The sequence below is a fragment of the Podarcis pityusensis genome, assembly GCF_964106645.2.
Source record: "Podarcis pityusensis genome assembly, chromosome: 2".
In the NCBI taxonomy this organism is placed as follows: domain Eukaryota; kingdom Metazoa; phylum Chordata; class Lepidosauria; order Squamata; family Lacertidae; genus Podarcis; species Podarcis pityusensis.
Genome location: NC_138029.1, coordinates 119,896,974 through 119,909,798, shown reverse-complemented (window position 1 = coordinate 119,909,798; position 12,825 = coordinate 119,896,974). Strand labels below are relative to the sequence as shown.

Genomic DNA, 12,825 nt, shown 5'->3' with positions numbered 1-12,825 from the left:
TGCAGGGGACCCAGAAGCAGAAGTCTTTTCGAGACAAAATTCTTGGGAGGAGGGTGGCTGGGGGTGCAGGTTTGCATAGGGGGCTCAAAACCTTGTGGAGTTGCCATGCTTATAATTAAGAAATGTTCACTTGTTATTAATAAAATTTTGATAGATCCTAAAGGGAAGTATTCAGTGCTTTTTTTCTAGGGGTATGCATGCTCCTAAACATTTTGTGAATCTAAGTTTGGCCTTATTGAGGGGCAGTATTTCAATATGAGAGGGACGCGGGTGGCGCTGTGGGTTAAACCACAGAGCCTAGGACTTGCCGATCAGAAGGTCGGTGGTTCGAATCCCCACGATGGGGTAAGCTCCTGTTGCTCGGTCCCAGCTCCTGCCAACCTAGCAGTTTGAAAGCACATCAAAGTGCAAGTAGATAAATAGGTACCGCTCTGGCGGGAAGGTAAATGGCGTTTCCGTGTGCTGCTCTGGTTCACCAGAAGCGGCTTAGTCATGCTGCCACATGACCCGGAAGCTGTACGCCAGCTCCCTTGGCCAGTAAAGCGAGATGAACGCTGCAACCCCAGAGTCGGCCACGACTGGACCCTAATGGTCAGGGGTCCCTTTACCTTTACCTATTTCACTATGAGTAGGAAAATGAGAGTGCCCCTAAACATTTTTTAGGGGGGAAAAGCAGTGGAAGTATGTGCATGTAAATGGAACACCGTTGATTGAACATCTTGCCTTTTTGCTCAGTTTACTCCTGGATCTCTGAGCAGATCAATTTTTTAAAAAGCATTCTGCAAGTGTTACAATCCTTTCCGACCAGTACTATTATCTTAGGAGGTGACTTCAGTGTCACCTCCCGGAAGCGAGAGCGCGGCGCCACCTGCAGGCCGGGAGCCGCCGCGACAAGACAGAAGGTAATAATAGCAACATACCGCTCTTCTTCCCCCTCCCCTCCCAATCAGCGCGGAGCAGCTGGGCGTTCTAAGTCCTCCCTTCGCGGTGGCTGCTGGGAGTCGTAGTTTCCTTCCGCCACCGGGACAGTGAGTTTCCGTGGCAGCCGCGCTCGGCGGCACTGGCTTTCCCGTCGTGCCTTGGGGCGAGAGCGAGAGAGGCGCGGAGGGCGGCGGAGGAGAAGGACGGCGGCCGAGCGGCGCTTGAGGTGGGCGCGGGGGGGGGGCTGAGGTTTCTGGAGGCCGCAAAGGGGGCCTCGGGGGCCGCTCGGGGGGTGATGACGGAGGTGGGGGGAGGGAGGGAAGAAGGAAAACCCCGTCGCTGAATCAGACCAGTGGTCCAGCCAGCTCAGTATTGCCTGCACAGGCTGGCAGCAGCTCTGCCAGGGCTCTTCCCGGCCCAACTGGGGATGGAGCCCGGGACCTTCTGCATGCCGAGCAGGTGCTCTGCCCGTGAGCCTCCTCCCTTCCCCCGAAGCGTAGCAATCCGCCTCCCACTGAATCTTGCAAAGGAGGCGACTGGAATCGCGCGAGGATGGGGATATGGAAGTTTCCACAAAGCTCCCTGCGCCCCAGCCCATTGGTCAGAGCAACGGTGCTGTCCACACGGACTGGCAGCGACCCTCCCGATGGCAGGCACAGGGTCTTCTTCCCCAGCAAAACCTGGAGGTGAACCCTTCTGCTTGCAAAGCAGGTGCTCTGCCACGGAGCCACTGCCCATCCCAAGATGCCCAGATGTCCTGGTTTATCTGGTTAAATAAATACAGTGGTACCTCGGGTTACAGACGCTTCAGGTTACAGACTCTGCTAACCCAGAAATAGTACCTCGGGTTAAGAACTTTGCTTCAGGATGTTGTAAATAAAAATATGCCCTTCTTCCCTTATGGGGTATCCAAGAGCCCATATAGAGTCCTTACATAGGTTCCCTATTGGTAGGAGAGAATAACAGAGGCCAACCAGAAAATATTGAGAAGCAAAGCAGCTAGTAAGCTTGATCTTTATTGATCTGTTGCAACAGGGTGCTCCCCTCACTCGCAGGAAAGGAGGAGGACCCACAAAAATGCTGTGTAAGGGCTTACAAAGACTTTTGAAATTCCCCTCCTTTAGATCAAGACCACCCCCAGAAACATTATACATACATCACAGAAGGGGTGTAACCTAAGACCACCCCTCAGATACATCCCAGAAAAGGCGGTCTAAAACAGAACATTTCCATGCTGTTTTTCTCTTGTCGCAGTTTATCTCCTGTCTGGCAGGTTACTTGATTGGATTGCCTGGGGAGCCTGGCCATTCTTTTGTAGTGGTAAAATACTTATTTCCTGGGCCAGGTCACAGGCTCACACCCTATTCATATCTTAAATGTGTCCTTAAGACAGGATTTGTGAGGAAAGAGACAATGGGGAGACTTTTCCCGTTTGACCTTGCAGAGAAAACATTTGGTCAGTTTAGGAATCAAAATGGTTCCAGGTTGGCCTTCCTGTGTTGATCTATGTACGTGCGGTTATGAACATTGTCATATATCTAAGACCATAAAATTCCTATTACACAGGATGAGAATAGAAATCGCGCAGCGGCAGCAGGAGGCCCCGTTCAGGTTAAGAACGGACCTCCAGAATGAATTAAGTTCTTAACCCGAGGTACCACTGTAAAAGGGGAGAGGCCTGGGTGAAGATGGTACTTAGCTGCCGTAGGAATGGACTTTAAAGAAAACCAGAGTGTTTTCATTGTGGTGGCTTTTTTTCTGCCCCTTTTTACCGCTCTACAGTATCCTTCCTGGGATGCAGCGATCTGCGAGAGGAAGGCTCCTCCTCTTCCAGCTTTCAAGCTCCCGTGATCTTTGCGAAGGTGGCTGTGCACTTTTCCACAGAGGAGTGAGCTAGCTTTGCTTTATCCAGGCCAGAGGGCCCTGCACAGGGAAGTTATGGAGGAGAATTATGGAAATCTGGATTCTGTGGGTAAGGTTCCTTCGTTTTCTTGGCTGAGTTACTGAAAGCAGGGAGTATTGGTGGTTTGTTTTTTAATTATCTGTATGAAGAATCTCCTGCAGCCATGCCAGATCCTTTCTGTCTCAGGATTCAGAAAACCATGGGGTAGGGGGAAAAGGATAATTTATTGTCCATTACGTTCCAGACCACCCTGGCCTTCCTGTGTAACAAAGGACCAGAGTGGTCCAAAATGGATAGAACGATAAATTGTTCCTCTATGCTTTCTTTAAAACCCTTTCCCCAGTTGTTTAGGGTCCCCTGTTTTATTTGCACTACAGTCGCTCCCTTCCCCCTCTGCCTGTCCGAAGGATTGTCAGAAGCCCAAAATTTCTCTTGCTTTCAGAGACCGCCTGTCACCTGTGATCCCGTCTTGTTTGTAAGTTTTGCTTCCTCCAGGAAATGCTTCTTCTTACACGCCCCCTGACTTCCTTTAACATAGGTTCCCTGCCTTCATTCAGCCTGTTCTTGAAGGTTTCCTGTTCCCCAGACCTCCCTCCCTTACCAACCCCTTCTAAGTCTGTTCTCCTTCCCCTCTGGAGTAAAACCAGTGTGTTGTAGTGTCTGGCTAGAACAGGCATAGGCAACCTCAGCCCACCAGATGTTTTGGGACTACAATTTCCATTATCCCTGACCACTAGTCCTGTTGGCTACTCCTGACCTTTAAAGCTCTAAACAGCCTCGGTCCAGTATATCTGAAGGAGCGTCTCCACCCCCATCATTCTATCTGGACAGTGAGGTCCAGCGCCAAGGGCCTTCTTGGTAGTGGCACCTGCCCTGTGGCACGCCCTCCCACCAGATGTCAAAGAGAACAACAACTACCAGACTTTTAGACAACATCTGAAGGCAGCCCTGTTTAGGGAAGCTTTTAAAGTTTGATGTATTACGGTATTTTAATATTTTGTTGGAAGCTGCCCAGAGTGGCTGGGGAAACCCAGCCAGATGGGCGGGGTATAAATAAATAAATAAAAATAATAATAATAATAAGCTAGGGATCATGGGAGTTGTAGTACCAAAACATCTGGCAGGCTGAGGTTGCCTATGCCTGGACTAGAACCTGGGAGACCAAGGTTCCAATCACCACTCGGACAGGAAACTCATTAGAATGAGTTTCTTGAGACTGGCTCTCATCACAGGCTTGTTGGGGTTAATTGAGGTTGGGAAGAGCCGAGTATGGCACCTGGAACTCCTTGGAGAAAAAGGTGAAGACAAATGCAATAAATAAAGTACCGTATTTTTTCTCTATAAGACGCACTTTTCCTCTCCTTCACCCTCTGTATTTTTCTCTTGCTGAATCTCTACATTTCACCCTCTGTTTCTAGCTCCCCTCTACTTGTTTTCTCTTAATTGTGACACCCTTGGAAAGTGGAGCCAGCTGCTATTTTAATCTCCTGCTGTGAATGTTTCTTAGTTATGAAGGTATTGCCAGGGAGAACCTCTCTTCCTGTCAGGTAATCAATCTTGCTTGCAGCTGCAGAGCCAGACCTCAGACCCAAGGCTGTTTTAATACAGGCAATCCTTGTTTTCCATGAGGATTACGTTCTAGGTCTCCGTACACATTGGCGTAAAGTGTTCTGCCCTGCCCCCGTTCTGCTGTTTCAGGGTCACTTCCTGGTTTGGGATGTGCACAATTGTGTGTAAATCAGTCATTACCTGTATATTGCAGGATCTGCCTCCCCACTGTCTTTCCCATTCTGTCATTCACACAGTAAATGGCTGGGATTGTTCCCTAATTTTGGGAGTTGTTCCTCCCTGATCAGGTTTCCCTTTGTATTCCTGCAGGTGATGGGAGGGAGAGCAATAAAAAGGATGAGCAGCAGAGAATGAAAACTGAAGCAGAAGAGAATTTGAGGGAGAAAGCTGTTGTTCCAGAAGGCACTGGCTTCAGTGAAATTGTGATGCCGGAAGAATGTCACACAGGAAAGAAACAGGCAAAAATCCCCCAAAGTACAAGAGTCCTAACTAAGATATCAAGCCTTAGAAATCTTAGAAGATTGCATGAAGGGGAGAAACCATTTAAATGTTCAGAATGTGGAAGGAGCTTCAACTACAGGAAACATCTCATTGTGCATGAGAGAATCCACACAGGTGAGAAACCATATAAATGCTCAGAGTGTGGAAAGAGCTTCACGCAGAGCAGTACCCTTTTTAATCATCGAAGGATCCATACAGGAGAGAAACCGTTTGAATGCTCAGAGTGTGGAAAGAGCTTCACTAGCAGCAGCAGTCTTTCATATCATCAACGAGTCCACACTGAAGAGAAACCTTACAAATGTTTTCATTGCAAAAAGAACTTCAGCCAGAGGAGTGAGCTTCATTCTCATCAGAGAATCCACACAGGGGAGAAACCTTATAAATGCTCAGAGTGTCGGAAGAGTTTTACTCACAGCAGTAGCCTTTCTTATCATCAAAGGGCTCATAAAGGAGAAAAACCATATAAATGTTCCGAGTGTGGGAAGAGTTTCTGTCAGAGCAGTGGCCTCATCTCTCATCAAAGAATCCACACAGAAGAAAAACCATACAAATGCTCAGTGTGTGGAAAGAACTTCACTCATAACAGTAGCCTTTGTAAACATAAAAGAATCCATACAGGAGAGAAACCGTATACATGCTCAGAGTGTGGAAAGAGCTTCACTAATAGTAGTAGCCTTTCTTATCATGAAAGAACCCACACAGGAGAGAAGCCGTATAAATGTTTTCATTGTGGAAAGAGCTTCAGCCAGAGCAATCACCTTCTTTCTCATCAAAGAATCCATACAAGAGAAAAACTGTATAAATGCTCAGAGTGTGGAAAGAGCTTTACTCATAGCAGTAGCCTTTCTTACCATCAAAAAATCCATACAGGAGACAAACCGTTTAAATGTTCTGAGTGTGGAAAGAGTTTTTTTCAGAGCTATGGCCTTCTTTATCATCAAAGAATCCACACTGGAGGAAAACCCTATAAATGCCTGGTGTGTGGCAAAAACTTCAGTCATAGCAGTAGTCTTTCTAGTCATCAGAGACTCCACACAGGAGAGAAACCGTATAAATGTTCAGAGTGTGGAAAGAGCTTCACTAATACTAGCAGCCTTTCTTACCATCAAAAAATTCATATAGGAGAGAAACCATTTAGATGTTGTGAGTGTGGAAAGAGTTTTTTTCAGAGCTATGACCTGCTTAATCATCAAAGAATCCACACTGGAGTGAAACCATATATATGCTCAGTGTGTGGCAAGAACTTCACTCATAGCAGTAGCCTGTCTAATCATCAGAGACTCCATACAGGCGAGAAACCATTTAAATGTTCAGAATGTGGGAAAAGCTTTAGTCACAACAGTAACCTTACTTACCACCAAAATACCCATTCAAGTGAAAAAATCTTTAAATGCTCAGAGTGCGGAAAGAGCTTCAGTTGTAGCCAAACTTTAGCAATACACTACAGACTACATACAGGAGAGAAAGCATTTACATGTTCAGAGTGTGGAAAGAGCTTCAACCAGAAGACCCACCTCACTAACCATCAAAGGACCCATACGGGAGAGAAACCATATAAATGCTTAGACTGTGGGAAGAGCTTCAGCCGAAGCAATACCCTCTCTAATCATCAGAGGCTCCATACGGGAGAGAAACCATATAATTGCTCGGAGTGTGGGAAGAGCTTCGCTCAGAGCAGTGGCCTTTCTTCCCATCAAAGAATCCACACAGAGAAATCGCATAAATGCTTAGAGTGTGGGAAGAGCTTCACTAATAGTGTTAGCCTTTCTTATCATCAAAGAATCCACACGGAAGAGAAATCATATACATCAGGGGTGGAGATCCTTTTAGGCTCTGGGAGCCAGATCATTATCTGGCCCCACCAAGAGGGCCAAATGGGACAGGTGGGTGGAACAAACCACCTGTCAATCGCATGATGTTATAGTGACGTCGCATGGCTGGCAGGTGGCTTGCTGCACTCGTTTTATAGAAGAATGTTGGAAATAGGTCTCTGGTGAATATACCCTGTTGATTTGGGGTGGCTGCATTTGTTGCATCACCTGTGTCAGTCAATGAAGCGGTGCCAGAACATCTGCCACCTGCGCCTGTTTCATGCAAATGATTCTGCACTCCCCTACAGATTATAATTGCTGAAATCGCCAGTTTGCCACTGCAAAAGGTCAGTGGTGTGTCTGTTTTTACATATATTTGAGCTCAAAGAGTCACTAACTCTAATTTTTGAACCTCATTGCCATTCAACTACCACCTTACTGTTTTCTCCTTTGACTATTAGCCATCTAAGATTTAGTCCACAAAAGATGACCATGCCACAATCAACCTGTTAGCTTTTACATGGCCTCAAGGCTCAATATTTTTCTTGTTCTTTAAAAAAATAGATAAATGTGGACTCCAAGTGCACACTGCATTTCGCTGTAGCAAAAGAGGGAAGGAGAACTGCGTTGTTTCTCTTGTAGTGGTGTGTAAAGATGTATAGGTTTTGCTACCTGTTACATGCACTCATAGTGATGTGAAAAATGAAAAAGTAAAACAGAAATGTTACTAGTTCTTTGACAGAAAGTACTTAAGTGATGTTTTGCTGTCTTTGCCCAGGATTTCCTTCTGTAGAATATTTCACAGGAACGGTTTCCCACATATCCTGTTCCAAACAGACCGGTAGTTATTCTCCAGGGTTTCAGGCAGGAGACATTGCCAGCCCTACCTGGAATGGGGTTGCAGAGAAATCAGTTTCTCTCCTATAGCCCCTCTCCAAAGGACTCTGCCTTACACAATATCAGACCGCTGATCTAGCTCCATATTGACTACACTGGCTGGCAGCAGCACTCCAAGGTTTTTACACAGAGGTCCTGTGCTCAGGGACTGCTGTGGCCAGGATTCCTGCATTGCTGGAACGGTGCATGCTCTAGTTATCTCCCGCTTGGACTACTGCAATGCACTCTACGTGGGGCTACCTTTGAAGGTGACCCAGAAACTGCAACTAATCCAGAATGCGGCAGCTAGACTGGTGACTGGGAGTGGCTGCTGAGACCACATAACACCGATTCTGAAACACCTACACTGGCTCCCAGGACATTTCTGAGCACAATTCAAAGTGTCGGTGCTGACCTTTAAAGCCCTAAACGGCCTCGGCCCAGTATACCTGAAGGAGCGTCTCTACCCCCATTGTTCAGCCCAGACTCTGAATTCCAGTTCTGAGGGCCTTCTGGTGGTTCCCTTCCTGCAAGAAGTGAGGATACAGGGAACCAGACAGGAATGCCCTCCCATCAGATGTCAAGGAAATAAACAACTATCTGACTTTTAGAAGACATCTGAAGGCAGCCCTGTTTAGGGAAGTTTTTAATGTTTGATGTTTTGTCGTGTTTTTAATATTCTGTTGGGAGCCGCCCAAAGTGGCTGGGGAACCCAACCAGATAGGCTGAGTATAAGTTATTATTATTAGACTAGATGACTGTTGGGGTCCCTTCCAACTCTACAATTCTGTAATTCTACCATGAGCCTTCTGCATGCAGAAGCATGTGCTCTGCCACTGAGCATCCTCAGAGCTCTCTCAGCCGGAGCCGTAACTAAAAAAAGGTAAAGGACCTCTGACAGTTAAGTCCAGTGGCGAACAATTCTGGGGTTGTGGCACTCATCTCGCTTTACAGGCCGAGGGAGCCGGCGTACAGCTTCCGGGCCATGTGGCCAGCATGACTAAGCTGCTTCTGGCGAACCAGAGCAGCGCACGGAAACGCTGTTTATCTTCCCGCCGGAGTGGTACCTATTTATCTACTTGCACTTTGTGCTTTCGAACTGCTAGGTTGGCAGGAGCAGGGACCAAGCAATGGGAGCTCACCCCATCGTGGGGATTCGAACCGCCAACCTTCTGATCGGCAAGCCCTAGGCTCTGTGGTTTACACCACAGTGTCACCTGCATCCCTAAGTAAAGAAAACATGAAAGTTGGTGTTGCTAACACAGAACAATAGAGTTGGATATCTTCCGGCATAGAGACGTCAAGGTCCAGGGCTGAAGCAATTCATGTTGTTACTACCTCTTGCCCAGAGACAGCAGTTTGTTCTTTTTTTTGTTGCATTATTATTCTTGGAAGTACACCCAGGAATTCTTCTGTGTATGACTTCAGGGGTTCATTCCCTGACTGACAAGATCATAGAACTGTAGAGCTGTAAGGGACCCTGAGAATCATCCAGTCCAACGCCATGCAATAGAGGGCCTGACCTAACAAAGACAAACCTCTTCACGTGTTTCTCCTCAAGCTATATGTACTGTTTTGGTCAAATTTTACCTCAGTAAAGGCTCCTTTCTCTCTGGACTCATGCTTGCTTTATTCCGGTCACTCTGCTAGGACAGCATTAAGATAAATTCAACAGTGTAAACAAGTTTTGATGGATGCAATAATGGAACACTGAATGGTTTAGTTTTTGTAAAATATGCAGGGATTTAGGATATGCAAAATGAACCAGGGAAAGAGAAGAAGGGAAGTCATTGATACCTTTTTTTTTTAAGTAAAATTAAAATTTGGTTCCCCCCCCCAATAATTTTTATTAAGTTTATACAAATATCACACATACTATAAAACAAATAAGACAAAAATAAAATAAAATAACCAATAGAACTGCTAAAACAAATTAAAACAGAAAATATAACAACAAACACTTAATCAACACAAATTAATTACTTAATTAAACTCCAATCCCATAAACATATTATTTGACTTCCTCTAGTCCCTCCCATCTGAATTTCCTTGTATCTGAATGTAGCAGTTTCCAATATCATTATTTTTTAAAAAAGAATATACCATTTATAATGAGATTTCTTAACTTTTCTTAACAATCTAAATCTCATTTATTTAACTATCTCCAAATTTGGTCCTAGGCCTGATTAGTACTTTCAAGTAACTTCTAAAATTTTAATATTACAATATTTATTCAGACAGTCATTGATATCTTAAGGATGTGTGTGTGTGTGTGTGTGTGTGTGTGAATGTTAACATGCTAGGGCACCAGGGTCACCCTGAAAAGATAATCCAGTGAATATCTCCTTTGGCAGCATGATTTGTTTATAAACACCCTCTCCCCCAAAACTGGTTTAGCAGCCTCTGCCTTCCTGCTTTGTGTTAACCTGCTGCAACAGGGCAGGTTTGACCTAAGTGGGCTTCAGGGATGTGATGGACTCTCTTAGCCCTGTGCTGTAACATTATTAATTGGCTGCGGCTAATTCTTGGCTTCTGGTTCTAGGCAGACTTTGCCTTCCTGACAGCTATGTCCGACTAACATATTGCAAAGCTAGGGAGCTGTTTTCAGGGCAGAGGGGTTGTGTTCCCCAATGGGAAGTCCCACAGCAGGATCCAAGTGCGACGACAACTCTCCTACAGTTTCCAACACATGGTATTCAGAAGCACAGGGCCTTGAAACATATGCAGGTAGAACATAGTGGTTCCTGCCCGCAGGCTTACGATTGTTATGGCACAAAAGGAAAAAGGAATCCGGGGGGAAGAGGAAAAAGACAAACTCACGCACCAGCCAAATAAGGCCAGAACTCCTTATTTGGATTTCACATTTCTTTAAGTGCATCATACTGTTTTGGCAGCTGCAATATTTTTATGTGTTTTCACATCTCCATGCATTTCACTGTAAAAACACACAACGGTGAAATTTAAAGTTCCATATGTAAATTTATGCAAGGTTCTCCACTTAGGCAGGTAGAGCCAGCTGCACAAATATAAGGTGATGGACATTTGACTTGCCAGTAGTGTATGTGGAAAGGATCTATGGATCTTGGTGGACCACAAGCTTAACACAAGCCTACAGTGTGATGCAGTGGCAAAAAAAGTGAATACGATTCTAAGCTGCATCAGCAGAAGTCATGTCCAGATCAAGGGAAGTCATAGTCCCTCTCTATTCTGCCTTGGTCTGGCCACACCTGGAGTCCTGTGTCCAGTTCTGGACACCACAATTTAAGAAGGATGTTGACAAGCTGGAACGTGTGCAGAGGAGGGCAACCATGATGATCAGGGGTCTGGAAACCAAGCCTGATGAGGAATGGTTGAAGGAGCTGGGTATGTTGAGCCTGGAAAAGAGGAGACTGAGAGGAAAAATGAGAGCCATCATCAAATATCTTAAGGGCTGTCACATGGAGGAGGGAGCATGCTTGTTTTCTCCTGCTCTGGAGGGCAGGACTCAAACCCATGGCTTCATTACAGGAAAGGAGATTCCGACCTAAACATCAGGAAGATCTTTCTGACAGTAAGAGCCATTGGGCAGTGGAATGGTCGCCGTCAGAAGACGGGGAACTTTCCTTCCTTGGAGGTTTTTAAGAAGAGGTTGGATGGTCATCCATCAGGGATGCATTAGTTGTTCCAGAATTGCAGGTGGATATACGACTCTTGTGGTCCCTTCGAAATCTACCATTATATGATTTTAAAGTACAACAATTCCGCATTCCGTTGTTTATATATTGGGAAAGGTTTTTAACCATATATTTAAGGTTGGAACTGTTTTGTTTGCTTTACAGGTGCATATTTTATTGGTGTAGCCGACCTTGGGACTTGGCAGTGAAGGGGGGGGGGGCTAATGAACCTAATAAAATTCAAACCATTTGAATTCCAACTCCCAACTCCCATAAAGATACATGCTGGGATCGATAGGGCTGCTCTGCACTTTGCTGGAGGCTGTTTTGCCTGGAGAGGGGGGAATGGGCCATTAGTCCATCAAAATCCTATTTCTTAACTAAACAAAACAAAACAAATTGAAATTCTAGAATAAGAAACTACCTCTTTCCCCTCAGCTGCCATGTCTGAAAACATCTGCCCAGCCCTACTAAGCCTCACAATTTTTTTGGGGGGGGGGGCACTTGTCAATAAAGTAATGATGACTGAGGTGCCCCCCCCTTGTGACACGTGTGGCATGTGGACTCCATGACACCCTAAGATACCCTCCTTAGCACCCACCAAGGCCCCCTGACCATCCCATTTTTTAACAGTTTCCCCAAAATCTATTAGTTTTTACAGTGCTGCAAGACTGTTTGTTTTGGCAAAGTTGAAGGATTATTATGATTTTTTTTATTTTGCCCTTTTTGATAGTTCCTTTTGACTGGTTCCTTTGACTTAAGGTCTCTGAATCTTTTTAAATGAAGTGATCTGGATAAAATGGGCAAATTAGAAAACCTTTTTCTTATGCACAGTTGCAAGTGGGGTAACCCAAGATCAGGCACACCTCCCTCAGGAAAAACGCAGCTTATAAAGTCCCTTGTCCGGCCACAAGTCCCACCTTCCATGCCCACAAGAAGGGGCATGCCAGTTTACGGTGTATCGCGTCTGCCTCATTAACATTTTACCATCCTACTTCCCATCTTAATCATTATACAATACAATACAATACAAATACCTTTACTGGCATTTCAAGTTCAGACATTTCAAGTCAGTGGGATAGATTTAAAAGGGACAGGAGTGAGGCTGTTGAGGGTCACAAGGCACTGGATTGTTCTGCTTCACCCTGTCTATTACCCAGACAGATGAGTCTAGGACCCACGTACCTATGGGATCGCCTCTCCTAGTATGCCCCGCGGAGGACCTTAAGGTCCACAAATGACAACATTTTGGAGGTCCCAGGTCGCAAGGTGGTTAGATTGGTCACAACTAGGGCCAGGTCCTTTTCAGTACTGGCCCCGACTTGGTGGAACGCTCTGTCAGAAGAGACTAGGGCCCTGCGGGACTTGACATCTTTCCGCAGGGCCTGCAAGACAGAGCTGTTCCGCCTGGCCTTTGGTTTGGACTCAGTCTGACCCTTATGTTTCTCTCCCCTTATGGTTTTGATGAGGCTGCATTTTTAATTGCATTTTAATCTGTATTTTAAATTGGGTTTTTTTCCCTATTATGTTTTTACTGTAATTTTACTGTTGTCAGCTGCCCTGAGCCCGGCTCTGGCCGGGGAGGGTGGGG

The 12,825-nt window shown here is 45.7% G+C and overlaps 1 protein-coding gene across 2 annotated transcripts; it reads left to right on the top strand.

Annotated features, from left to right (window-relative positions):
* The first annotated feature begins 956 nt into the window (after positions 1-956).
* LOC308469470 (uncharacterized protein) lies at positions 957-9,198 on the top strand. 2 transcript variants are annotated; one of them, XM_080991972.1, is made up of 3 exons: positions 957-1,147; positions 2,704-2,893; positions 4,703-9,198. In XM_080991972.1, exons 2-3 carry the CDS (start codon positions 2,860-2,862, stop codon positions 6,808-6,810), a joined length of 2,142 nt encoding a protein of 713 aa, XP_080848098.1. In that variant the 5' UTR covers positions 957-1,147; positions 2,704-2,859; the 3' UTR covers positions 6,811-9,198. The 2 variants fall into 2 exon arrangements, with proteins under 2 accessions (XP_080848098.1, XP_080848099.1); XM_080991973.1 differs by lacking the exon at positions 2,704-2,893 and having other exon boundaries at positions 1,100-1,147.
* Positions 9,199-12,825: the final 3,627 nt, after the last annotated feature.

What these genes read in the sequence shown, in the direction of transcription:
- LOC308469470 (XM_080991972.1), top strand. Translation starts at nt 2,860, where the DNA reads ATGGAGGAGAATTATGGAAATCTGGATTCTGTGG. An exon ending in TGGAAATCTGGATTCTGTGG is followed by an intron (nt 2,894 to 4,702) that starts GTAAGGTTCCTT and finishes GTATTCCTGCAG; the next exon opens with GTGATGGGAGGGAGAGCAAT.